This window comes from Coptis chinensis, chromosome 6 (genome assembly GCF_015680905.1).
Source record: "Coptis chinensis isolate HL-2020 chromosome 6, ASM1568090v1, whole genome shotgun sequence".
Classification (NCBI taxonomy): Eukaryota; Viridiplantae; Streptophyta; class Magnoliopsida; order Ranunculales; family Ranunculaceae; genus Coptis; species Coptis chinensis.
Window position 1 is genome coordinate 8,390,686 of NC_141461.1, and position 27,785 is coordinate 8,418,470.

The 27,785-nt window shown below is 35.9% G+C and overlaps 6 protein-coding genes across 11 annotated transcripts; 5 read left to right on the forward strand and 1 right to left on the reverse strand.

Moving 5' to 3' along the window:
* Positions 1-7,579: 7,579 nt before the first annotated feature.
* On the forward strand, positions 7,580-9,623 carry TY1 (thioredoxin Y1). The gene is made up of 5 exons (XM_086569448.1): positions 7,580-7,973; positions 8,561-8,649; positions 8,867-9,044; positions 9,166-9,239; positions 9,365-9,623. The coding sequence occupies exons 1-4, from the start codon at positions 7,809-7,811 to the stop codon at positions 9,229-9,231; spliced, it is 498 nt and encodes a 165-aa protein (XP_086425574.1). The 5' UTR covers positions 7,580-7,808; the 3' UTR covers positions 9,232-9,239; positions 9,365-9,623.
* A 141-nt stretch (positions 9,624-9,764) lies between these two features.
* LOC147491258 (SET domain-containing protein) lies at positions 9,765-12,608 on the forward strand. Its single transcript, XM_086569442.1, is given in 6 exon segments — positions 9,765-10,633; positions 10,729-10,826; positions 11,491-11,589; positions 11,759-11,986; positions 11,988-12,072; positions 12,075-12,608. Coding segments are annotated over 6 exon segments (1,158 nt in total). The 5' UTR covers positions 9,765-10,377; the 3' UTR covers positions 12,467-12,608.
* A 602-nt stretch (positions 12,609-13,210) lies between these two features.
* On the reverse strand, positions 13,211-15,707 carry LOC147491259 (NADH dehydrogenase [ubiquinone] iron-sulfur protein 4, mitochondrial-like). 3 transcript variants are annotated; one of them, XR_015200324.1, is made up of 7 exons: positions 15,546-15,707; positions 15,358-15,446; positions 15,137-15,266; positions 14,765-14,810; positions 14,434-14,614; positions 13,766-13,795; positions 13,211-13,557 (listed from the first exon to the last, which is right to left on the reverse strand). XR_015200324.1 is itself a non-coding variant. In XM_086569447.1 (5 exons), the coding sequence occupies exons 1-5, from the start codon at positions 15,705-15,707 to the stop codon at positions 13,498-13,500; spliced, it is 471 nt and encodes a 156-aa protein (XP_086425573.1). In that variant the 3' UTR covers positions 13,211-13,497. The 3 variants fall into 3 exon arrangements, 1 of the variants encoding a protein (XP_086425573.1); XR_015200325.1 differs by lacking the exon at positions 14,765-14,810; XM_086569447.1 differs by lacking the exons at positions 14,434-14,614; positions 14,765-14,810.
* Positions 15,708-15,839: 132 nt separating this feature from the next.
* LOC147491260 (Ribosomal protein L14p/L23e family protein) lies at positions 15,840-21,652 on the forward strand. 4 transcript variants are annotated; one of them, XM_086569443.1, is made up of 5 exons: positions 15,840-15,916; positions 16,087-16,150; positions 16,568-16,671; positions 17,741-18,113; positions 21,366-21,652. In XM_086569443.1, the coding sequence occupies exons 2-4, from the start codon at positions 16,117-16,119 to the stop codon at positions 18,110-18,112; spliced, it is 510 nt and encodes a 169-aa protein (XP_086425569.1). In that variant the 5' UTR covers positions 15,840-15,916; positions 16,087-16,116; the 3' UTR covers position 18,113; positions 21,366-21,652. The 4 variants fall into 4 exon arrangements, with proteins under 4 accessions (XP_086425569.1, XP_086425570.1, XP_086425571.1 ...); XM_086569444.1 differs by lacking the exon at positions 21,366-21,652 and adding an exon at positions 19,747-21,250; XM_086569445.1 differs by lacking the exon at positions 21,366-21,652 and adding an exon at positions 19,388-19,492.
* On the forward strand, positions 20,225-21,250 carry LOC147491261 (uncharacterized; the record flags this gene model as incomplete). The annotated part of the gene is made up of 1 exon (XM_086569449.1): positions 20,225-21,250. A coding segment is annotated over one exon (801 nt), but the record flags the coding sequence as incomplete, so codon positions are not given.
* Positions 21,653-25,568: 3,916 nt separating the features above from the next.
* Positions 25,569-26,992, forward strand: LOC147491262 (uncharacterized). Its single transcript, XM_086566967.1, has one exon. It carries the CDS (start codon positions 25,975-25,977, stop codon positions 26,734-26,736), a length of 762 nt encoding a protein of 253 aa, XP_086423093.1. The 5' UTR covers positions 25,569-25,974; the 3' UTR covers positions 26,737-26,992.
* Positions 26,993-27,785: the final 793 nt, after the last annotated feature.

Here is a 27,785-nt window from a genome sequence, read left to right on the forward strand (position 1 = left end):
CCGATTTGCATGTTTGCTTATCGGGTGTGTTCATTCAATGAACATAGTTGATAAGTTTTGACAGTTTAGTGTTGAAGAAGATCGGTTCTTTGCTTGGTTTGTTTGCTTAGCGTTGATCTCGTGATAAGTTTTGTTTTCCTCGAGGTGATATAGATTTCCAATTGAGATAAGATTATTTGCATTTTCATTTGTAAATTGTTTTTGGTAATGAAGATGATGTATTTGTTTAAGTTAAAATTTTTATTGGTTTTAATTATCCGCATATTTTAAACCTGTTTATGGGTTTTGGAAGTGGAGAGTCGTCACACCTCGAAATCGAAGAGTCGGGGACAAATAATGTTTTCCGACAGTCCGAAATTGAGGTGTAACAGATTTAATTATCGAGCATTTGGTTAGCTTAGACTTAGGTGAGTCTAGGTGATTCTCGGATCGTGATTTATGGGTAGTGTTTAAGAAGTTTTGTTTTCAAAAACTATTTCCGCTAGTTGTTTTGTTTTTTTTCAAAGAAAATGAAAGAGATATAGAAATAAAGAGAGTCAATATTTTTCTTGATTTGTTTGTACGTGTAATGTGTATATTTATATTAGTTACTCTTGTGGAGTGCATATAAATGCTTTTATTTTTCCTTATCATATGAGGAGTGGTTATATGTGTAATATGTTAATTATTAATGGATTTGATCAAGATGATGTGTCTTTATTCAATGTTGTTTTTATTGTTTGTGTTCATTTTCACATGGATTATGGATTAAGTGCAATAACATGTTTGTGAACTTTGTATTTGAGTATTATGTTATTATTTAAGAAATAATAAGATATTTAATATATATTGAATGAGCTGCATTAAGTGATGACTTTATGACGTACTGAGTAAGGAACTAATTGCCTCGGTGTTGGAGGAACTATCTCGCCTCACTCGTACACTTTAATGGATGAATAGTATTTTGAAGTATAAGAGATTAATCTGTTAGAGGTGATTAGTTAGAAATAGACTGAATAATATAATAAAATATACGTGTATTCTTTTTGAGACGTGTATACTTGTGTATACACGCAGTATTCTTTTGAGATGTGTATACTTTGCATTACACGCTTTATTCTTTTGAGATGTGTATACTTTCGATACACGCAGTATTCTTTGAGATGTGTATACTTGCGTATACACATTTTTATATTATTATATATAGGTGAACTATTACCGTGCGTATATGATTGATTAATATCGTTAAATTAGTTTCACATGATTTTGGCATATTCGAGTATTTACTCTTAATTGTTTTGTTTCAGTCTATATGATTTTGATAAATGAATATGAAAAATTATTTTTTTGAATACGTGCTATATTTGATCCAGTTGCAAGCATGAATTAGGATTCAAGGGTTTTAAAATTTAATTTCTGAGAGCATGACTAAAGTAAATATAAAGTTTTATTATAGTATCAATGACATGAGTGATTTTTATTTTTAAGTGTATCAGGACACTAATTTTCTTTTATGCATGATAATGAAAACTCCATAATGTTTTATGTCGGGATGAACTTGCTCCATATTATGGATTAGTTAAGTAGAATATTATTTTAAGTTTGAGTTTACGCTACAAGAAAATGCATGCTAAAAAGATAATGATATATTTATCCGGTGTTTAAGTACAATAATAATTTGTTTTAATATAGACAGTTAAAGCTATGATAGATTTTGTAATGGCATGAGGATATATATTCGGTATTTATTTTAAAATAATAAATATCAATGTTATCTTGCTTAAGTTTAATCAACGTGCATTCTTGTATAGGTTCTAAGTTAATAACCAACGCGTTTTGTTAGATAGCTTTTATCTTCGAATCTCGGGACGAGATTCTTTTGAGATAATGTATAGTCAGAACAGCCAGATTTTTTAATCGATTTTTATTTATTTATTTATTAATTAAATTATTTATTTTCAAAATTAAATTGACCGGACTCGGGATATCACGTGGCCCTGGTTTTGGGCCCGAAGTTCGTGTTAGGCTTGGGTTTTAGGACCCAAGTATATAAACACTTTTCTAGAAAATAGGGTTCCCGGAGAATAGAATATATTAAAAATGGAGGCGAGCATGAAAGCCGGATTTCGGAGGGGAGAGCGGCTCGGACTCGGAGAAATTCGTGGAGCTGTTAGGACTGTGGAGTAGATTTTATCTTTCAATCGAAAGTACTAAAACTATAATTTTGTCCGCTTTAGAATTTACAATTTCATAAACTATGGTTTTCGTCCGGTTTAGTATTTACTGAATTTATCGTAAGAGTTTCGCTTCTCGTTCGGTTCGTTTTCCTATGTCGGGTTTTTGTTCTCATTCGCTCGGGGACCGTTAGACGTTAGAATAGTATTCACTTATCATTGAAATCTTGTAATCTTGGGGGTGTCGGTACATTTGATAGAACTGTTGTAGATATGTTGAGGTCGTTAATGGCGCCCAAGGTTATGACCAAGAAGATATGGCCGCACCATTTTCTATTTTAGTTAACCGTTAAATGTTGTTGTTTGTATTGGTTGATGGACGCCGGGATGTAGGATGGGAGCCGCCGAAAACTCTGTTAATGGCGTCGGCCCCCATGAGGTCGTCTTTGCCCTTGAATGGGTTGTTTTGTTGTGTTGGGTTAGGATGTTTGGAGTAGTGGGATTATGATGGATGATGAGTGGGGGTGCAGATGGTGAGTCTTTGTTAGGCTTTAAGCTCGGAAAATCCGTCAATAAGCGTTCTTCGCCATTCTACTAGCGTTTCTAGAGGATTTGGTTTGATCGTTTTTAAAAGTGTTTAAACCGTGTTTTTGGTATGGTGGGTTGATGGGATGATGTTTGGTGGTAGTGGGGATGGTTGGGTCGTCGATTTAAGCTTGTAACAAGCTTTAATGGTGGCCCAAACGATTTTCGATCTAGTTTGGTGATGTTGGGATGTAAGGATTTGGGGTTTTAGTTTTCATTAATGTTGTTGGGTTTTTCATTTGGAGTCGAACCGACTTGAGGGAATGGGAGTGGTGGTGGAAAATCGCGGTGGTGGTGGTGGAGAAGTGAGGAAGAAGAAGCATTGTTGCGGACTTGGGCTTGGGCACTGGTCGGTTTTGATTGTTGGGTGCCTGTCCTAATTTCTCTTGAGGCTTGGGGCTTGGGCCTTGGGCCTTGGGCCTTAGCAAGGTTAAATTGGTTTGGGCCAAATTCTATTAGTGGCTTGGCCGAAATTTCATGGAGGAACTCCGAAATTTCGCTTTAATTTTGTGGGTCAAATCTAATTTAAGTGGTTGGGCCTTTTCTTTTGTTTTGAAATTTTTGGACCGAACCACTTAACTGTTTTGGGCCCGTTTAATTTTGTATGGACCAGGTCCATTGGACTTAAACTAGATCTACATGGGCCTTTTCACCGTTTAGACTTCCGGTAATAAAGGTTTGGGCTTGCCGGTTAGGTCCGAATCATGACCTTAGCCACGAGCCCACGAGCCATGCACCTTTTGCCATTTTAGCCATGACCCCACGGCTATGACCAATGAACCTGTCGAACACACGAAAAACGACATTTGAGTTTGACTTTGACTTGACAGTTTGACTTTTGACTAGAGACCAGTTTGACTTTGACCATCGACCGCCGACTTTGACCTTTGACGGTTGACTTTCACCTTTGACTTTGACCAGATGTTTTGACTTTGATCATGACCTCGGCTGAGTTTGACCTTGACAATGAGGTGTTGACCTTTGACCGTTGACTTTGATCATTGACCGTTGATTTTGACCGCTGACCGCCGACTTTGACCGCTGACCGTGAATGTTGACTTTTCCAGTTTTCATATGTTTGTTTATATGGATATATATAGTAATAAAATACCGTCCGGATATTGTATAACTTGGTTGGTAAATTATATAATTTGGATTTGACGCGAAGTAGTGTGTAAAAGCATATTGGGCTTTGATTGTGGATCGGGATCGCTTAATTGTACTCACGTTTTATGTGTATATTATATGGACACATATAGTAATAAAATCTTTGTGGAAGCTAGTATATATTTGGTGGTCATTATCTAAGAAAGATTTGACCTTGATGTTGTGTATTTTTGACACGTGATGATATTGAGATGTTAGGAGACATTATATTCCTAATAATGCTATAATAAAATGTATGTGATACGTTGAAGCATTATGACATGATATCATATGTTGGGATATTTATACTAATGCAATATCTTGGAGAAATGTATATACACTCCATTATTTTATATGTGAGATGTTAATATAGCATTGGTGAATATTTGCCCTACCTGAGTGGTGTAGTCGCAATAAGATATTGCACGTGAAAGTATGAAATATGGTTATGAGATATATTGAGATATTTCTAGAGATTGTGGCTTAGTGCAATAAGGTAATTGACTGCAAGTGATATAGTAGAAATGTTTATGAGTCATAGATGTATGACACCGAATAAATTACATAACGAAAAATCCTAGAACCCTCGACTACCACAACTCATGTGATTGGCCCTTCCGCGCTTCGCTTAAAAGGAACTGAATGGCCTTCGGTAACCATTCCGGGCGTTCGCTAAAATTTGAATGGCCTTCGGCGCTCCCGGGCGAAATTTAATAGTGGCTTGATTATTCCGTTCGCAAAATAGAAACGATGATGCGCAATATTTTTTTCGCCGATAGTGGTGCATTTACATAATTGCTTCCGTGTGAGGATTTACCGTCGCGGCATCCCGCCAGTAGTTACGCACGGAGTGGTTCATTATGTAAGGGGAGGCATCATGGATGTACATGTTCTTCGTTGGGTAGCGATTATCATGGTAGCCGCGGAAACTAGGTAAGACATAGATACGACGTGATTTTAGGGACACACAAAGAAAGCCTGAAATAATCTAATTATGGTAATATGTTGGTAAATGATATATCTCTAGATAGATGATTTGTATATGGTTGGCTGGTTATAGTTTAGTTAGAACCTAAGGCGCCTCGATGGAGGAACTACATGCCTTATTTATTATGAGTATAGTTTGTTGTGTGGTTAGTGGGAAGTTAAGGCGCCTCAGTGGAGGAACTACCTGCCTAGATTATTGTACTTAAGAATGTTGTATTAGTCGTTGAAAGTTAAGGCGCCTCGGTGGAGGAACTAACTGCCGTATGGGTTGTGTATATATATGTATAATTATATGTTGTATTTTAGGGCTACTCACACCAAAGATTTTATAATCTTGATTTGATGTTTGTTTATCGGGTGTGTTCATTCAATGAACATAGTTGATAAGTTTTGACAGGTTTAGTGTTGAAGAAGATCGGTTGCTGCTTGTGGTTTGCCTTAGCGTTGCATCTCAGGATAAGTTTTGTTTTCCCTTGAGGTGATATAGATTTCCAGTTGAGATAAGATTATTTGCATTTTCATTTGTAAATTGTTTTGGTAATGAAGATGACCGTTGTTTAAGTTAAAATTTTTTATTGGTTTTAATTATCCGCATATTTTAAACTGTTTATGGGTTTTGGAAGTGGAGAAAGGGCCACACCTCTGGAAATCGAAGAGTCGGGGACAAATAATGTTTTTCCTAATTCATTAAATTCGGGGTGTGACAACTCATCAAATTGGATTGGACAACCTCCAAAAAAAAATATTATAAGTTTGTCATATTACAAGTTTGCCATCAAAGCCCAGGCCCAACAACCAATATAACCGGTCTCGCCATAACGAACCCTTTGGGTCATTTGAGTGTACACTCAAACGGTCTCGCCATGTCGTTTCAGTGTACACTCAAATGACCTAGCCATGTAGTTTGAGCGTACACTCAAACGACCTCACCATGAAGTTTGAGCATACACTCAAACGATCTCACTATGTAGTTTGAGTGTACACTCAAGTGGTCTGCACGAGTCGTTTGAGACAAAACTCTTGGTTTTTTGCTAGACGATATGGCAAAGTCGTTTGGGCAGTCTCCAGGACAACATGACGGGGTCATTTGGGGACTCTCTTGGGCGACATGGCAGGGTTGTTTGGGGACTGTCTTGGGCGACATGGCTGGGTCATTTAAACTTAAAAAATTCAGTTTGTTTGTCACAATGTTCATTTTAAAAATCAACTTCCACCTAATCAACCCAAACTTGAACTCAAAATCGAAAACGACTTCATCAAGCTTGGGCAAACTCGAACTCAAGTTTCATCAACCCAATCTTCCACCCAAACTCCAAAAAAACATCGAGTTTAATCAACCCAATCTTCCACCCAATCAAATTTAATCAACCTAATCAAGTTTAATCAACCCAACCAAATTTGAGTATATACTCAAACAGGACACGACTAGAATTGGGTGAAATTGCCAATTTCAATTCTCATTGTTGATTCACAACTTAACACTCGAAGTATGAACACGACATAAAACTTGAAGTTTTTTTGTTTTGTTTTGTTTTGTTTTGTTTTGTTTTTTTTTTTTTTTTTTTTTTTTTTTTTTTTTTTTTTTTTTTTTTTTTTTAGTCTCACGAGAGAGATGATACCAGCTACAAAAGGTTTAAAAAAAATGGTAACCAGTATGCGTTGAGGTGTGGGTGGGGGGGGGGGGGGGGATGTATTGGGTTATTACTGTTGGACTTAGTTGTCAGGCTTGGGTCGGAGGCTGCCCAATGCAATTTAATGAGTGCCCGATTAAATCACCAAAAAAAAAACAAACAAACAAAAACAACTAGTTTAGGGGGTGTTTGGATCCTATTTATTTATTGCTAAAAAGTGTTTATTAGTGAAAAAACATTTTTTGAAAAAATAAATGTGTTTGGTTTCTATTTAAAAAAAAAAAAGTTTTTCATCCAAAAAACACTTTTTGGTCCCAAAAATTTGTTTTATGATAATTAGGTAAAACTTGTTTTTTAAGTTAAAAAACTATTTTTCTTTGAAGGAAACACTTTTGGAGCTAAGGGTGTGTTTGGAAGTTTTCCTTTGGAATTGGAATTGAAAATATAATTCCAAAACTTACAATTTTAAGTAGTTAAAATTCCTGAATATATGGAAATCTCAAGTTTCTACCCCCTATAGAAACTTACAATTCTTTGATTTTGGGGATTTGAGGTTTCTATTCCAAAGGCATAAAAAAGTTGCCAAACAAGTGACTCTTAATTTTCGAATATATTATGAATTCCACCCTAAAAATCCCGGTTTACCAAACACACCCTAAAGGCAAAATGAACTCCCTGATGTTTTAGACTTTAGTGATTTATCTTACGATATGCCAAAATATATATAAAAAAAAATTGATTGTGAAATCTGATTTGATAAAATAGCTTTTAAGAAAAGTCACAACCAAACATGTTTATTGAAAAACTGTTTTTAGAATAAATACTTTTTCATAAAAGTGTTTTTTAAGAAAAAATACTTTTTTGAAAAAATGAGAACCAAACACCCACTTATGTTTTTATTGTTTTTTAAGGGTTACCACACTACATTCGCTATGCTTAGTTGCGAGGTTTATTGTGGTTACTTGTCCTACTTATGAGCAGATGCATGTGCTAGATTAGGGGCCTCTCTTCCCAAAGGAGCCAAGCAATGGTGGAACCATATATATAGCAGATTTCATACCAAATGACAAATTATCCGGCCAAAAAAGAAAAATCCAAACCAATGGCATACTAAATATCGAAAGCCAAAAATGGCAAACACATGATATATTTCGTGGCATTTTGTAATATCTGGCCCACACTTATAAAAAAAAAACTTGCGTACACGCGAGGAGGAAGTTCATAGTTTAATCCGGAAAGGCGGAAACAATTATCTTAAACTCCAAAACAAAAATTTGGTCTCCTTTCTTTCTGGAAGTCTAAAAAAATGGCGATTTCAACTACAACAGCAACAATCCCTTCCTTCAATCTCAACAATAGTTATTCCACTTCCACGAAACTATTTACTTCGCTTCGGTTTCCTCAACAACTTCATAACCGAAATAATCAAAGCCTGGTTTTCTCTCCTCCTCAACGTGGAATACTTCACAGGGTGGGTAATTAATTATTTTATTTTTTCTACTTACTTATTCATTTCTCATTATGACTATTATTTATTTATATTTTTAAATTGAGCTAGTCATTTTTCATTTTCTTTGCTACTTTGCTAATAATTATGACGAGAGAATGACAGTACATTCCTCATAGCACTCTAGGCATCAGTTACGAGGCTTGAGTTGCATAATAGTTAAGCAAGGTGCTATAATGTTCAGTTGTTTATACATGTTATATATGCCATAGGATTCCTGGTCACATGTTCCTCCAGTTGGTACTGCTATGGTATGGTTGTTACGTTTGTATTTTGGGTGGAATAATTAGTCATCTAGGGTTCTTAAGTGGGCATGGTTGTGTAAAGAAAGGACACTAGTAAACAACTTGTTTTCAGCTGGGTATGGGGTGTTATGTTGGGATTTTTGAAATTTGGGAGCAAGATTGAAAGAGGTTTGTTCTTTTCAGGCTATCTGTGTAACTAATTTCAGTCTTTTTAATGGTCTTGTATGTTAGTAATTGTTTTTGTTACTAATTTCAGTTCTAGGGTGTTATTTTGTATATTCATTTTCTTTTTTGTTGGTTCTGTAGGTTGAAGCAAAAAAACAATCATTTTCATCATTTGATGAGTTGCTAGCAAATGCCAAGAAGCCTGTATTGGTTGATTTCTATGCTACATGGTGAGTTATTGTTCATTGAAGTGCTCTTGTTTCACAAAAGTGTCGAGTAAAAAGCTAGTTGCCGTAGTACATGTTATTGATCTCTGACGAAAACTCCACTTCCTCTCTCGTAAGCTCCAGTTGGGTTTCTTCTTTGAGGGGCATCTCAAGGAAAGGCTTTATTAATTGAGCTTTGGATCATTAGTTCATGTTTGTCTAACCCAGCCTCTATTTGCAGGTGCGGTCCTTGCCAATTCATGGGTCCTGTTCTTGATGAAGTTAGCACTTCACTGATAGATAAGATCCAAGTTGTGAAAATTGACACAGAGAAATACCCAAAGATTGCTGATCAGTACAAAATAGAGGCACTACCTACATTCATTATATTCAAAGATGGGAAGCCCTGCGACCGCTTTGTAAGTCAAACTCTAAACTTGTTCATTAGCTACCACAGCTAAACTGCATTGCAATCTTGCCCCCCACTTCACCGAAAAATAAATAACTTGTATTATTTTGTATTATTTTACTGAATTCCAGGAAGGCGCTTTACCAGCACCGAAGCTCATTGAACGGATTGAGAGCGCACTGAATGTTAAGCAATAGTTAATCAGGTGAGCATTATATACTATCTTTTAGTCGCCATCGTCATATTTTTTCTGTGGCAACATACGTCCTAAGCTAGCCGCAACAAAGTGGTAATTCCTGGCTTACATTAATTGGATCTGATTTTTCTCAGATAATTGGGACCTTTAGTGAATGATGGATGACATGGAGATATGCTCAACAATGCAGATGCAGATCAGCATTCTGCAGTGCACAGTGGGCCTCAAATCTTGTTTGAATCTGATTGTGTTTTCAATGAATTAAAACACAAGCACAGAAACTTCAAGATTCACAACATTCTTTTTTCCTGTTTTGTTTTTAGTTGTTTTTGTAAATTTTCTTCAATTTGTCATTTGATACTTGGGAACTAATGAATCAGTGCTTTTATTGTCCGTTTAGCTTACCTAACATGAAAATTGTACTAATTACAGATACTTGAGCCTCTTTCATCCTGCACCAGAAGGGATGGTGTCATGTATGTAACACAGCATCCGATATTCCAATGTAACCAGAAGAGTTTACATTTGAGTTATGGCCCGCAACTGCGAACAAATTTGGTGTGGGGGTAGTGTGCAGAAAGGCCAGAAACTTAACAATGTCTCAGTGATGGGCACTGTAGAATTATGTGGGAATCATTTCTAAATAACCCCTACCATGAAAACAAAAAATAGATGACTATGTATGCAGGATGCACCTTTCCGAGTAGACGAAAGCAAGTTCATATAAAACAGAAATGGAGATGAGATCACTTGAAAACACGGAAGGACTAGTAGTAGACCTCACACCCCAACTCCCTCCCTTATTAGCTTACTCACTCTCTGATCTCTATCTCCACTCTCACTGCTCCTCTTGTTTCAATCCTCTTCCCTCTTCCACACATGACACACCACCCCAACCCTGCTCCCATTCACTTCACCAGTGGAGAACACCATCTTTTCCTCACCCTTCCACGTGGCATGACGACCTACGTACCGCTCCATCACTTCACTCAACTCAATCTCCTCCATTCTCGGCCGTCCGATCGTATCTCCGGTTTATTAACTAATCACGAGAATTTGAAACAAAATAATGATGATGAATTTCTCGCGATAATTAAAGAAGGCGGGAAATTAATGTCACTTGCGAGACGGAATAAGAGAGGTTGGAATGGAAGATAGTTTGGTGGAAGAGATGGTGTTGTGTATAGTGCTAACTAATGCTGTAGAGGTGCATGCCGATGAAAAACATGCACTGGGTACTGCTGTTTATGGGCCTAGTTTTTCTTGGATTAATCATAGTTGTACACCCAATGCTTGTTATCGTTTTTCGACGTTCGGATCGAAGTCGTTTGATTCGGGTGGCGGGGAATCGACAATGCGTATTACCGGCTTTGGTGATGGATCATTAGTAAGAAATGGAAATGGTGAATTATCATATCGTGGTTGTTTTTCATTTTAGTTTTTTTCCCCCCTGAATATTTGAGTTTTACTATTTACATTTTTAATCTTTTGAATGCAGGATTGTGTGGGTACGAACCTAGAGTTGTTGTGAGAAGTATCAAGCCAATTAAGAAAGGGGAGGTCTGTGTCACATACACAGACTTGTTGCAACCTACGGTAACTCACTTAAGATGCCTACACTGCCAATTCATAATTTTTCTATGTAGTTCATTGTTGCTACACAATTACTTATGTGCATTCGCGAGTACTTTCAACTGATTGAAGTATAGATACATTATGCTCATCACCACTTCTAACTCATTGTGTACTTGTGTTACTACAAGTTCGGTAGAGAAACCATGTAAATCTACATGACTACATGAATATAGGTTGAAACTTCTTATGGTATGTGGGAACTGGGAAGAACTGAGAAATATGGTCTAGCTTGATATATCCTTTATTTAAAATTTTAGAAGTACACTGGCACGTTTGGTCATCTTAAAGAGCAACTTAAAGAGCTTCTGTTTCAATATGAACTCTTGACTAATACTTATGATTTATAAATAACCAAGTATACTACTTTTTCAAATCCGTATTATGTAGAGTAGGCGGCGTAGCTGAAAATGAAAAGATTTTAAAACCTTGGCATGGAAATCTGATGAAACAAGAACTAACCATTTTATTGAAGGTAAAACTGGAAGTAGCTCTTGATGGATACTTATGCTAGCTTCCCAAACAAAAACAGAAATCCCTTCCAACACTCAGAGAGCTACTTCTTCAATATGTATACATTACATATTTGGATCTGCTTTATTAACATGCTTCCAATCATTGCTCCCAGGGAACGAGGCATTCAGATTTGTGGTCGAGGTATAAGTTTATTTGTTCTTGCAGGCGGTGTAGCGCTGTGCCACCTACTTACATGGATTATATGTTGCATGTAAGAAGTATATGAAGCACACACCAAACTTTAAGATTTCTACACTGTTTTGCCATGATAAGACATTCTTCCTTTATTTTTGAATAACACATTCTTTTAGCATTTTAGAGTTGCCTAAATGGCTATTTGCCTTACAAGTTTTAAGCTAAAATGCGATACTGATCTATAGGGAAGTTTGGCTTCTAATATTGAGCCGAGAGATTCGAGTTGGGATCACAATTTCGGTACGTATGATGCAAACCACGAATTAAGTGATTGCATGGGTGAAATTATTTCCGAGTACTTGTCAAGTGGAAATACAGAATGCTGCTGTGATAAGCTGGAGAACATGCTCATACGAAGTCTCAGAAATGTGCAGTTACAACTGGGAGAGCAGTCATGGCTAATGGCTTACTTCTAAGTTGCATCCTTTGCATCGCCTCTCTCTGAATGCCTACATTACGTTAGCTTCTGCCTATAAGATTCGTGCGAGTGAGTATTTAGTCACAGTTCAGTAGTGAAGAATCAAATGTTGGAAGCTTTTGAGCTGAGTCGGACTAGTGCAGCATACTCCTTGTTACTTGCAGGTGCAGTCCACCACTTTTTCCTCAATGAATCTTCTTTGATAGTCTCTGCTGTGCATTTTTGGATTAGCGCAGGGGAGTCCTTGTTAAGTCTAGCCAGAAGCTCGAGCGTTGTGTCTCTTCCTAGTTGTCACCATGTGAAGTGTTGGTTGATGGAGAAATTGGTAGCTGATATAGTTTGTGATCAACCTCTAAGCATTCTAACAGAAATTGAGTTTGAGGAGGTATCCAAATGTTTTTTTAATTGTGTTACAAGATTGTCAGTGAAGGTCCGGTCTTTCTTGATCCAAGCAGACACGATTTTGAAGATATAACGAATCCTATAGATTTCAGCTGGCTTGAAACAAGAAATTCTGGCCTAGGGGTGTCTCATGCTTGTGTAAGCAGCACTTTTTGTGGTTTGAGATGTGAAACACAGGAATGCAACTACGAAGAAATGGAAAGCGTACTTCAGTTTGGAGCTCATTGCTTACTCTATGGAGGGTATCTAGCTAGCATTTGTTATGATCGTCCTTGCTACTTGATTTCCCGTGTTAGAAATCTAGTGGAAAATGTTGACAAGGAGATGTATTTGAATTGTAAATTTGAAATATGAATGTGAAGGATCACTTACTAAAATGAAATTGGATCTGATTAATTCATCAGATATTGTTAGTGTATGTACTTAGCTTTTGAAACGCCAGCTTTGGAGCTGTTAATATTTGTAGCCCTGAACTTAGAAGGGAAATCTCAACTTAACCGCAGTTAAGCAGGCCTTTATGGTCGTGGGAAAGCGCATTAGAAGTTTTGACCTATTTTGGTTGTAAAGGGCAACAATTTAATAAACAAAAAAAACTCCCAATCCAAAATGGGTGACCCATCAATTCTCCATTCCGATTGTGAAGCGGTAGGGGGTAGAACTGTAGAAGCATAAGTACCGCTTCAGCAGTTTTAAGACATAATAGTGCAACTTCAAACTTCTCAGTAATTTCCTTTCCTGGTTTCCTTAACAATTTTCTGCCCCCTTCGGTGCAAGGGTGATCAAATCGTTAGAAAAATAAAATGGTAAGCAGACACCATAACTAATTTTATTACATATATTAACAGGATAAGAAACCATCACAATAGCTAATAATACATTATAATGCCCCGCCTTCAGCGTTATTAAGTACCAAGAGAAAGTTATTGTGCCACAAACATAAAATCATAAAGCACCTAATTCACAATGTGAACGAAGGAAAACTCTCTTCTTCACTGCTACATTTTCGGAACATATGGATGTACAAATGGGAGACTACGGAGCTCTCCTGGAACTCCTCTAAAGCACCAATCTTGAGAAATATCTGAAGTTTGGAATATATAATTATTACTCTTCCTCGGTCTTGGGAGGGCCCTTCCACTTAAAGTTCTCCGCGTATGATTTCACCTGTGCCAAAGAAACGCAACTTAAACACAAATCCACAGGGAGAAAAAGAACTATTATTTCGTAACTTAAAAACCAAAGAAAAAAGTGATTTTGGTACTTAAGAAGTTAAAATAGGTAAACCACAGAAGGTATAATGGATGTGAAAATGGCATATTCTGGCATCAATGAGATCAAGTGACATTTCAAGTGGTTGCGAGAGAATACAAACCGTCAAGAGAGGTGTATGTCGCTTCCTAACCTGCAAAAGAGTTCAACAAACCATTTCAGAGATGGCTAATACAGACATCAACGTCTCAAGGATAAACAAATATTGGACAACCATAGGATATTGCAGCTTTATCATCTTTCCTGTGGCTGTTACAAGTTACAACCAAGAGAAGCAAACTTGAAGTGAAAATGAGAACACACCACTTACTAGAAAGCTTTAGTTTCTGTTGTTTTCTAATTCTGTTTACAGGTTAAAATACATCCCCATCAAATTATAGTTCCGGCACCATTATACTTGGAACTGATGTAGTTTGAGCTTTGAACATCCCAAGTTGCTAGCCCTAACTAAGAAAAAGTGGATACTTTTGACCCTTAGCTATATGTTTTGCTTAAACCTAAGGCATCCTAGCACAAATTCTAGAAAGGAACTAGGATGCAGTTTGGCAGTATAACTATAATTTTATGAGTTTGAACAAGAAACTCATCTACGCTAGTCCAGTGGGCCTTGTTCCATCACGTATGTGACATAATACCCCAACACTGAGCAACTTTAATGAAGCTATACGTTTAGGTTTTCCAAGGAGACAAACTAATTATACAGATGTCAGGAGAAAAGGTTTAAGGACCTAGCAAGAAATCATGAGGAACAAAATGAAAAAAATTCTTTACATTTCTAATATGTTTAAGCAGCATGGTGAATTTCTGTTTATTTCTCTAGCAAGGTCTCAAATCCTTGCAACAGCTTCTATTAACATTTCAAATGCTATAGATCATGCCCCATCCCTCCAACTAGTTCTTTGTCGTGGTTTGATGAGCTTTGAGTATTTGCCAAGGCTCATTTGGACATTCCCTGAAATTTCAACGAATAATCCTTAATATTTCCATTAATTCCATATATATATATATATATATCGAAATATGCCTGAACCGGTTGAATGTTTCCACAAAATAATCCCACAAATTGGCAAGTAAAGCAAGATGCTATGAATTTGAAAATTACCGAAAAATTGAAAACCATTTAAACATGAAGGTTCCTGATGTCGCATCTATATAAAAAACAAACTGCAAACTGAGGCCAAAGCTGGAAGTACAATCTTAGAGAAACAGTTCTGGCCTTCCTATTTCCTTAAATCTACAAGTGACCAAGAGGTTTGAAAGCAAAGTAATATATAAAACCACAGAATGCTATAGGCGGTGCAATTGCACCATAGATACAAAGATGTGGTGTTAGAGTCACAGTGCTCAAGGATATTAATATGCAAGCCATGATATTTAAAAAATAAACATTAACGATCACCACGGAAGGCAACTAATAAAAGAAAAAAAAAAAAACTATCTTTGCCCATCTATTCAAAGCATTATACTGACATACCACATAGTCCCATCCATACTTCTCAGCAAACTGCTTTGCAGCTTCTTCACTTTCAAAACTGAGTCCAGCATCACCAACATTAGCGTATGGGTCTCCTGTCGATGTCCAGCCCATCAAAGGATTTTCCCACCTACAAAAACACAAGTCAATGGATAATAATATAACACAATACAAGTTAAAATGAAGACAACCATATATCAAAGCTATGCAAAAGAACTCACTTCTGGGTTGAGACAAAATTAATCTTCCACTTCCCAACCTTCCCAGACCCTTGTTGGGTTGCAGTTCGAGCAGGCGAATAAATCACAACCTGCAACGCATATATAGATTGGAACAATTTAGTGTACTGACACTGCATGTTTTGTTTTTATAAAGAGAAATGTTAAACAAGAAATGGAAATTAATATACTTTTCGACGGAGATGTTCTTCTGGAATTCCAGAAATAATTCCAATTTCTCCTGGCTTGCATTCCTCCAGTGCTCCTGAACAAAACGTTTTCGACGATGAAAGCAATTCAGAACGTAAAATTCGAGCTGAGTTGTTCACGCATCGCTGCAGAGTGTTAGCCATTTTTTTCTTGCTTGCTGACGAAAATCATTTCCTGTTTTTGGCCTTTTTATAATACAAAATGCCCCACGAATTCTCTCGAATTTTCTAGTAAGTTGAAATATTGTCGATATATATCAATCAATATTTTGAAGGCCCAATTCGACCTAAAAACACTTGACTGTCTCTAGATTTCCAAAGAAAGAAGAAACCACTCAAACAAACAAAGCTCGGTAAGCTTGGCACATTTTATTTGCTTAATGGTTTATTTTTAAACCATTGTTTGTGTTTTAATGTTTATATGATGACTACACTGTTAATATTGTATAAGTTTACAAGATTGGTAAATTTTAAGTAAATGTGATTAAATGTCTCTATGATATGTTTTTAATACGTGTCACAGAGAAGAACGGGAATCTTTTTGCAACAATACATGGCGGCGTTTTTCACTTCTAAATGGTCAACTGGTAAGTTAATCTTGTTTTTTTCAGATTTTTAAACTGTCTCATTTTGTATTGCTTTTATTTTCAGTGTTGAAATGAAAACTTAAATTTGGTGCCCATAGACACTTCGTGGGTGACATATACTTTAAATAGCTAAAAACGTCTCTGAGATCTGGTGCACAAACTACAAGTTTTAAAGATAAACATTTGGATGCATAAAGATTCGCCGCACTGAATTATGCCTAACTAGATAATAATTTTTGGTTTCCGGGTAAAATTAGCACAGTTTTGTATCAACTATCTTCTAACATACCTTTTGTATTGTGTCAATAAGCTTAAAGAATGGTTGTGGTTGTAACTATATATATGCTCAGTATCTATGGCGTTTCTTATGTTTTCAGAATTTCATGCAAGTCCTATTTTTTTTGACAAAAAAAACAGTGGGCCGGTCGTTATCGGGAAGGCTTAGCAACATTTCAAATGGATTACTTAGAACATCAAATGAGACGATGGAAAATATTGCTTCCAACATATTGCTACAGCAGGTTAATCTCTCTTTCTCTCTTGCTCATTCTTGCATGAACATATATACTCATTCATAGTCTAGTTGTGATCAAGAACTTGATGCATTTTAAGCTAACGGCACTTTAAGCTTCGGCTATGAGATGAAAGATATTTTACGAACCTTGTTCTTTGTTTGTATCTATAAAGAACTGTAATAGTTTATTCTGACAGAGGATCATAATACTGTTAGGTATCCAAAATACAAACAAGTATCAATGTCAGAAGTTGGTATCACAAACTTATACCCACGCCAAGGCTTGCTTGCCTTTCATTTTTTTTCATAGTGTAAGTGACATTTAGAATTGAGGATTTGCAAATTACTAAACTTTATAGTGATAATTTCGGCCTCATGTTTGTATATTCTTTATGCTGTCATAAAAGTAACAAGCTTAATATTTTTATTCTTGTTGCCTATAAATTGCATAAAAATTATTTCTAAAATGGGAACAGAGTTTCAGTTAGAAGCAAGGTTCTGAGGAGCTTCCCATATAGAGGTGGCGTGTTGCCTTATTTAGAACTTTCATGCAACTAAGTTATGGCCATCCTGGGATGACCACGTGAGTCCCTTTGATAGCTTTCCAATGTTCTCGTCCTAGTAGAAAACGATTTAGAGTAAATAGTAGTTCCCTACTTCCAGTTTATCCAAACTCTTGAGGTGCAGTTCAGTTTTAATGTTCTCAGTCACCAGAGATATTGGGAAGCATAAAGTGTCAAGTTGACTGAAGGTCCTTGGAGAAAAAAAAAGATCAATCACGAAAAACTTGTTGAGGTTTTCATTTTATGCGCATTCGTCAATCATTATGTGGTTCTTACCTTGTTAGCCCATCCTTCCCCTCAGACATGGTTTATATTAACTGTTACGATATGTTGTTTTTCTGATGATGATTTTCGTGGTTGAGTAGTCATAATTAGTGAATTTTGGCTTTTGAACCATCTTTTCCTGTTGGTCTCATTGGTAAAGTTGATTTTCTGTTATATACCTGTTTCTCTTCATTTTGATATTTGGCGACCAACAAGCTCTGATACATGTTACCTGTGTTTCTGTACCAGCAAAGGACATTCATACAGATGAGGACCAAGCTTAAATGTGTTGATAACTCTGGAGCAAAGAAAGTAATGTGCATCCAACCATTGAAGGGGAGGAAGGGAGCGAGGTTGGGCGACACGATAATAGCATCAGTAAAGGAAGCCCAACCTCGTGGAAAGGTGAAGAAGGGGGATGTTGTGTATGGCGTGGTTGTTCGAGCGGCCATGCAGCGTGGCCGTTGTGACGGGAGTGAGATCAAGTTTGATGACAATGCTGTGGTCCTTGTCAACAAGCAAGGAGAGCCAATTGGAACTCGCGTTTTCGGGCCTGTTCCACATGAGTTAAGGAAGAAAAAACATTTAAAAATACTTACCTTGGCTGAGCATATTGCTTGAGGTATGATTTCTTAGTTGATTTTGAACACGTCATTTTCAGTTGGCAGTGATGCATCTTTTTCTTTTCCTTTCTATCTTTCCAATGACATGGAACTAACTATCAATATCGACAAAATTTTGACCCTTGAAATTCGGCACATGCCGTAGATTGTCATATTTTAGACTGTTTTGTGGCAGATTGCATCTTTATTTTCTTGAGTAGTTGGGTGTCACCGTTTAATCATTACTTTGATACTAATAATTAACATATAGGATATGTGGAGGCAGATTCCTGAAATGTTGTCAGATACTCAGATGTCACGAATGTTTTTGACGTTTCATGGCATTGTGTTCTTTGCTGGGTAGGGACGTAGGGTAGAGATGCTTCTTGCTGTAGCTTGAATCTAACTAGACTTGACATTTTGTTCTCAATTGGGAACTTCATAATTCTAGGCAGTCCAGGGAGATTCTCTGATCGCCCCCTCCAAAAAAAGATCAGTTTGTTTGTTATGTTTTGATTATGAAAAACTTCCACGCAATGCTTACCGATTTCTTTCCTCTCTCACCAGACACACCCAAGCTTCCGTAGGTCAATCAAGCACAAAGTCTGGCACTGATGTTCAAAGCACTGTTATTGATTTCTTTAGGTGTCTCCACGAGACACCGCCCTAAATTTCCATAGGTCAATCAAGCGTATAGAAAATGCAAGTTTTATGATCACAATCAGACGCGAATCGCCTCTTGATATGAATGCCATGATGCAGTCAAATGCTTGTGTGTAGATACCACGAAATGAGATTACGAACATAGAGGATGTCATTTTTTCGTATAGTTAATACTTATTAGCTCTAGATTCTGACTTTTTAGTCTTCTAAGCCAATTGCAAAGTCCAAATGGCTGATAACACATACAGTGGTCTAATAACATATTAGTCTAACATATGTCACTTGTCTACTTATTAGATAATAGCTTCAACTGTTTAATTAATTATTTTATTAAAGATTTTACACAAAATATATTCTTTAAGCTCGTTTGCTACATTTCTAGTTTGGTGATAAAAGGAGATGAAAGTTCCCTCCTAAATAATACTAATTGTAGTGGCCAGTAATATGTATGTATTTTGGTTATGTTGCTCAGTAAGGTTATTAGTTAATCTTGTATTCTGCACCGCATTTATGAGGTTAGAAATCTCAGAGCGAGTTGATTACTTACATTTATCGAGTTTCAATAGCTTTATCTACACATTTTTTACCAGACTAAAACATGTTATTTCTGTGCGTCCTGTTCCCACGGCAGACGTATGCCCTGTTGCGTTGAAGGAAAAAGATTTGTTGTATGGATAATGTTAAAAAGTGTCGTTGTAACACACCCTCATGTCTACATGTAGAATTTATTCTCCAAGTCACTGGTATAATTTGATTTAGTGTGATTATCCTAATCAACATATGGATATTCCGGCACAAACTATGTTTGCTTGGTAGTTTATTAATGATATAGCTGGTTGTGCCATTAATCCGATGCATTGTGCTGTCTTTTCTCCGCGTCTTTTGTAGGGGAAACAACAATTGAGTTTATCTTGAATTAGACACCGTGTTAAGTACTTAAGTAGGGTTGGAAATGTTAAAACGAGTTGATTCTTTGGTAATGATTTTCAGGACTAGATATCATTGTCGGCAAGAGGGCGTGCTAAATGATTTACGTTGATAAATTATGCTTTTCTTTATAAATTAGTATGATTGTCCTATCGCGCCGTATACAAACTCTGATTATTCCCCCATTTGGAAAAGAAAAATAAATTGCTTGGACCAATTCAATATTTCAATTCCATCCAAAGCACATATCAACTTTTGTTACTATCTTGCTTGTATCGTTCTCTTGTCTTTAAGGAACCAAACCGCACATAGAATAGAAATGGCCGGAACAGAAACCAATTTTGCATATAATATCTTCAGGATTTCAACCAATCTTCTAGGATATGGTCTTCTCAAGGACACTTTAAATACAAGTCTGTTTACTTACTCTCAAGTCCTCTCCAAACATAACCTTTCAACATATCAATCAAACTAAAGATGTTCAAATCATTATTTAGACGCGGTACTGGAAGCACTTCACAAGAAGAGGAGGACTCATTGAGTTGTTCTTCAACACAAAAAGATATCAAAGAGTGAAAAAAGCAATAGCAAGAACAATAAGAATCCATATGCGATGGGTGGGCGTGATACATTTGCCAATGTTCTAGCTGATCTCGACAAACAGAGGCGAACGATTTACGAACAAGTTGGCACACAAGATATATCAAAGGTGAGGTTTGGGTATCAAGATTCAAAGAAATGGGTGCCGATTGTAGTTAGGACATCGAAAGACCAAGTCGAGGATAGAGCTAATCTTGTTCAGAGTAAGGATAAGCATGTTACACATATTTCCGAAATCCTGAACAAGTCCCATGCCCCCAAAAAATTGGAGAAAGTAGTAGAGGAACCAAGAGTTAAGTTAGATGAGAAGGCAAAGAATAATAGTTTCTTCAACGATAGTATTAAGTACTTGAGTGGATGGATGCAACCTTCTCATGATTTCCTTATAGTTTTAGTTTTAGTTTTGTCTTGCTTAGGGGTGTATGGCAGGTTATTTGCTATAATCTGCACCTGTATTTGGTGGTTCTTGGTGCCTAGGCTAAAGAAAGAGAGAAATGTGAAGGGATTGATGAAGAAGGAGAGAAGGTTGAGTGAGGGAAACATGGAAAGTGATGAAATCAAATTTCCAAAAAGTAAACACAATGATGTAAAGGCATCTCCAAAGAGTAAACATTTGAGTCCAGGATCTCCAGTAAGTAACTTGAGTCGTGGATCATCACCAAAAGTCACCTCTCCAATGATGAATTGGAGTCCTGGATTATCATCTCCAAGACCTTTTCATGTTAGTAACAAGAGTTGTTGAAGGTGGTTAATTTTGTTTCTCCTCCTCCTTTGTCTTCATATTTCAACTTTCCGTAGAAGCCCTTCCATGTAGAGCGTTGGTTTTGTTACTATTACATGCTTAAGAATGCAGTAACTGTGACATATGTGAATGATGACCATGCGTCCATGCATATATGGATTGATTTCGGATACTAATTATGAACTTATCATATCAATTGCATAGATTTGTTCAGAATTGTGATCATCCACAGGTTTTTCCTATAGTCTTTTTTCATATTTTGACAAACTAGATTTGTCTGAAACTGCGCTGCATAGCATATTGAATCGTATATAAACTGAAGTTACTTTTTGTTTTTTAGTTGCTGCCTTGCTTCCTAAGCAACAGTGCGTCAGTGCACTATCTAAAGTTTTAGTTTCTGAAGAGTTCGGGAGTTCGTCAAGGTGGTTTTGAAAGGATAAAACGTTATTGTGATATGAATCATGATGATGAATGATTACAACCGTGTCAAGTGGAAATTATATGATCCCAATTTCAACGTAGTTGAAAAGGGCGATAGAAATGACAATTGGCCAATTGCAAGGGTTTTCTTTTTGAAATTATATGATTCTATGCGGATTAATTCAATAATTAATATACTAAACCAAAGTACACACTCTAGATAAGTAGATTATGTTGTCGTGTTGACAATCTAGACGTTAAATATTATTATCTTTTATCTAGAAGAACAGATTATCATAAATAGTCACAGGACGATCAAGGCGCCCCGTGCTTCAAGAAATGCTGAATGAGTAATTTTATATTGAATCCAGGATTTTATGCACATTCCACATCAGACGACATCCTTAAAAAAAGGATAAGAAAAATGTTTAATAAGATTTGGTATAATGGTATTCACTCTTATTGTTTCGTTCGTCTAATGCTCTGATAGTCTGATATGATATGTGGCTGTGCGCTACTGGAAAAATATGGTAATGAAAAAGGAAAAATACGTTTGCTCCTTTTGGAACTTATCTTTTTTCAGATTCCATCAATCAAAATCAATGAAGTTGGGGCCGTAAGGGCCATTAAGGCACATTAAAAAAATCAAAATGCTGATGAAAAAAAATCAATGAATGCTATTTCCAACTGAAAATGGTTACAAATGAATGCTGCTGCACAGTAGATGCGTTTATGAACATCTCCACAAACAAGACTTCCATATTATTAGTTCCATCTTAAAACGTGCCTACCCTCTTGCATATAGATTTATGGTACATGGAGCTGTGAACCACGGTTTTCTTTTCTCACAAGACTACAAATTTAATTTTTTCTATCAATAATTAATTAATTAGGTTGATTGAGTGGGTCAAACGTACTTTCAATGTTGTTTGGCTGTTTTTTTCTACAAATTTATTTTACTTTTTAACTTTTTTAGAAAAATTCAATTTTAAATTTGTTAATCTTACGAAAAAAATGAAAAAGTAAACATTTCTCGAATATTAAGTTGCCATGTTAAAATAAACACTTATGTCGATTTCCAATAATCACAATTAAAAAGAAAATGTAAATATACATAAATTTCGATTTTAAAATATATTGAAATATTTCAATTTGAAAATGTTGAAATTTTGTTTTGATTTATAATAGCAAAATAATAAATTCATTTACTTTTTCCAATATATGGGCCACATATTGGGCCCTAGTATTTGTTTAAAAAATTGATTGGTTGCAAAAGACATATCTAATTTTATTTTAATTCAAATTTACACTATTTGATATTTATATGGATTGTAATTCAAAGAAAAATATATGGGCAAGATCGGAAACAAAAAGTCCAGCAAATGGAATTTGAAACGATCGATTTATCTTTATACCCTTTCATTTCATAAATTATTACTTATTTTTTGTTTGAATAATAATTAAAATAAGAGCATGTCTTCAATGCGTGATTCATCCTCGCGAGATATATGGGCTTTTAGATCAGTATTTCTTTGTTGAAATACACCCTCACCTCTGTATGTGAGTAGCCCAGATTCATTCTCACTTTCTCTCTCCTGCGCACTCTAGATTTACTTTTAAAACTAAATAAAAACATAAAAGGGGCGAAAAGTGGAAAAGAGAACTGTAGAGGGGAGTTTTTAAAGCGTGAAAATATTAGATTCATGTTAATTTAACAACTCAATTTATAAATACATGTCTATGTGTATCCCAATTACCCATTATCTATAAGCCCAAATCAATTGAATGCCATGTTTTAACACTTAGCACCAAACAAACAAAAATAAATTCAAATTGTTGACTTTTGATTGATTTTTAGATAGATCTCATATCAGTATTGATTACACTTAACAAAATTACACAAACTCTCCAAACACTTGGATCCGCGGTCCCGTCACAATTTATTAGAAAAAAAATAACAACCATTGGATGGAGTCCATTGTGTGGGCTCCACACCATTGTTTTTATTAGACTAGGGTTTGCGCGTTTTCCCAAGACGCGTGAACCGCCACACCTGTGGCACATTCTTCGAGCTTGTGATAGAGGGCTAGTGTACCACAACGTTATCAAGTATAAAAACTTTGTTGAAATCTTTTATCAATTTCCACCATTTTTGGAGACACCTAGAAATTTATAAACCTTTCATTTTTATATAAATTTGAAAGAGAATTTGTAAACAAAAATTACCGATCAACTACTGCAATAAAATGGGTCATACTTGATTCAAAACCCCTAACCCACAATTAAAGTTTCACTCAATGGGTTAGCCCTTCAACCGAACCTAAAATTGTGATTGTTAACTTTGTGAATTTATTTACTTTTTTTTTTTTAATGGAAGGGCTTGTAGGTGTTCTACAATCAAAACCTCAGTATCAAAGTAGAAGTATATATATCCAATGAAACTTTTGGTGTTTATCTTAATTCGCATCTTCTTTCTAGAGATCTCCTTGTGACCCGACAATCTACAAAGACAATACGAAAGAATAAGTAATAAGTTGAAAATTGAAAAAAAAAATGAGAACCTCGTTATGATCGTAGTCATAAGAACGAAAATAGCGATTGTTTCATTTTTACCTTCGTGGAGGAGGCTCTTAGTTTCTTCATGATTGGTTCTCAACTTCTCTCCAAAACGACCACGGATCCTCCGACACTAAAAGCTTGTCATATAAAGCGGAATGCCCGGATCTCCTTAGCAAAACACCATTTCAACTAAGTCAATCGTAGACCACGAAGAATGGCCATTCAATGATATGGAAATTCCCGATATCTCTTGCAACATATGGAAATTCTCGATGTCTCTTTCAATGATAATCTTAAAAAAACCCCAAAAACCAAGCCGGGCCGGGGAGATGAAACCTCGGATTAGTCCATGCAAAAATCCACGGGATAGCAAAGTTATTCAATTCCACCAATTGGCTTTCTTTTTGATGGGCGACTCCCGATGTTCATCCGACCATATTCCAACTCTGGCGTTGCACGAAATAGGAAAAATAAATAAATACTCTTGGTTATCAAAAGCAATATTGGCATCATTAAAAAATATGAATAGATAGTTTGGTCCGTCCTTGCAATGCAATAATGACACGGCGAAAAGTATTCAAATTAATCTTGGTTCTTGGAAGAATGAACTCTAGAATGTAAGTTTGGGACTTGAAGAATGAATCTTTAGAATAGGGCATACATAGTTTGTTTGAAGAATAAGATCCAATAGATCCCAATGTTTTTAAGGCATAATATGGTAGCATATAAAATTTTAGATGGATTTCGCTATGTCAAAATAAAAAAACAATTAGAACCATTGGGATGGAAATCTTGCGGCCCCACCATTTATCACTTTATTAGATAGATAGAAGATAGATAAATAAAAAACATAGAAGGGGGGCAAAAGTGGAAAAAAGAACTGTAGACGGGGAGTTTTCTTTGAAGTAGTAGATTCATGTTAATTTATCCATTTGGAGCTCTTTAATACATGTCTATGTGTATGCTTTGTTCGTTCGACAGGTGTCGACATGCATCTGAATGCCATGTTTTAACACTACTCACCAAACAAAAAAAAAACTACTCTGCATGACATGGAGACTGTTTTCTAAAATCGGCGCATCACCTGTTTGATGAGGGGCCAAGTAAGTCTGTTGATTAAGACGAGTTTCTGGAAGGGGTGGACTAGTCTATCACATATCCATACTCTGAAAATAAAAAAAATCCAGGCTCTATATTTCACATGTTTTCATATCTATGCTGAGTTTCAAAAATCCTGATCCGCGTCAGAGCTGCACCAATGTGTAACAATCCTAATTTGAAAGATAGAATAGATCCCGTGTACAATTGTAGAATGCATGAGTCTATATAGTAAGTAACAGAGAAGAAAGGAAAACAATGTTGTGCTTTTTTCTCTAGCTTACAGTTAATTCTTTTCATATATGTTAAAATTAAACAAGATCTTTAACCTGAAAGTATTATAAATGATTATATGGAGCTAAATAGGGCTAATTCCATTATTTTCTTGTTGGGCAAGGAAATGGTCATTCAAATTAAACCACTGATTATAATATTGAATAAGTTAAAGAAGATCTCCTTAAAGGCTTAAGCTGGATAATATAGATAAACCAATGTATTAAAATTGAGAGAACCATTGAAATCAAACCAAGATTTCCTTGGTTTAAATTATGAAGTAATACAATGGATTACATATGGACCCATTCAAATTAAACCCCACCGAGTAACATGTCAACCTCTAGCTGTTATATTTTTCTTGTCTAAAGTCAATCTCCTATCACACTTATATGGAAGCTTCCACTAAACTTGTAACATTTCATCCATCTTCAATTGACTAATAATGGATCCAAGTCTTCGTAAACCACCCCTTAATAAGTACATATTTATCACTCTCATCTCATTCTTTTTCTCTCTATATATATATCATCCCAAAGTACCTAAAAAACCAAAGCCTTTTCATCACTCAATTTACAAGCTAAGCTAATTAAGCTACTATGGTAAAACCATTTATTTGTGGCGTTGGAAGTTTTCAAGAAGAAGAAGAAGAAGAAGATGATGATCCATGGAGTCTCTCAACAGCAAGGGGAACAAAAAGTTATAGGAGCACAAACAAGAACAAGAATAACAAAAATCCATACTCAAATCGTGGGCTCGATAAGTTTGCTATGGTTTTAGCTGAGCTAGATGAGAAGCGACGAAAGATTTATGAACAAATGGGATCAGAAGACGCCAAGCTGGTGCGATTTGGTTACTCAAGTACAAGAGATTGGGTTCCCATAGTAGTCAAATTAAAGGAACAAAAAGAGAAGAAGACCGAGATAATTGGTAAGGTTAAAAATAAACCTGCTTCAACTATGAACAATTCAGAAGTTTTGGACAAACCCCAGACTGGATCATCAGTATCAAATGAAGTAGTGCAAGAAAAAACAAAATTGGAAAGAAGAATAAAGAACAAGAGCTTATTATCAAGTAGGCATGTTGTTGTTAAATGGAGAAGGTCTCATATTGCCTTACTGATGGTAATAGTCTTAATTCTGATATGCTTGGTGGTTTATGGTAAGTCATTTGCTATACTGTGTACCTCTATTTGGTGGTACTTAGTGCCTGTAATGAACCAAAAAGAATTGAATTCGAGAAAATCAATGAAGAAGAAAGATTATGGAAGGTGGTTAAGTGAGAATAAGATGGTTGCTGAAGGAATTAAGTCACCAATAGTGAAATGTTTCAGGCGTGGACATAGTAATAAGAGTTGGTGAAGATCGTTGTTTTCTTTTGTTGGACGTGTTCATACATGTAATTATTTCATTTTTGTTTTGTTTGTTTTTTATTCCATGCTGCCATGTTGGGTTAGATTGGAATTAAAAACTCAACTTGTTCGATAAATGTAAATATTTTTGGTAGGAGCTTGACAGGGGATCAAGCAAAGTTAGATTGTGTGACATACATGTAATTTTAATAATTTTGACAGAGTACATGGGCTTCGTTATCCAAAAGGAGATGAAAGATTGGAAATTCCTCTTGTCGATTCATTAGCTATTGAGAGTAGATCTTTTATGCGGCTAAGCTGTGGATGTCGCTTTTAGCTATTTTGATTAAAAGTTGATTAACAAGTTTCTTCATCGCAATGTTGCTGTGTTTCATTGAGATAAAATTAGTTAGGTAGTTTATGCCTCAAGTATCGCTCTTGTTAGGCTTATATCACATTGACAGACTGCAAAATTTTAGCTTTTGCATTCATCTTGGAGGATCAATGTCTATATATATATTCGATTAGTCGATTACATACGAACGTCCATAAAACCTATCGTATCATATATCTTGACATAGAACTGCTAATTTTGTTGTACAAATTTATCTTTTGAGTGTAGCAGAGCGCTCCCTCATGAGGCATAGCTAGCGATAAAAATGAAAGCCATTAGGAGCAAAAAGAAATTCCTCTTTCTTGCTACATGGATTCAAAGGTCGTGAATGTATATGCACTTTGGATCCTCTTAGCGTGTAAATGTGTAATGGCTTTTATTTGTGTTTTATTTTTGTTGTAAATAACATTTGTGGAAAATAACATACATGCATAAGAAATTTCTTTATAGTTTAGAGAAAGTCCAGTGGGGGGCTATATGGCTGTTAAAATCAAATATAGCACCCCAACCACAAAAATGTCATTCTAATTGGACTGTTAAAATGGTCTTAAATTTGGAAGGAGTAAAAAACCCAGTTAAAGTTAAGACCTTCGCTAAGAAGTGATAATAAGTTTGAGAGACGAACGTCATGGTTTCTGCCTTGTGTTAAATTTCGACGGACGGTA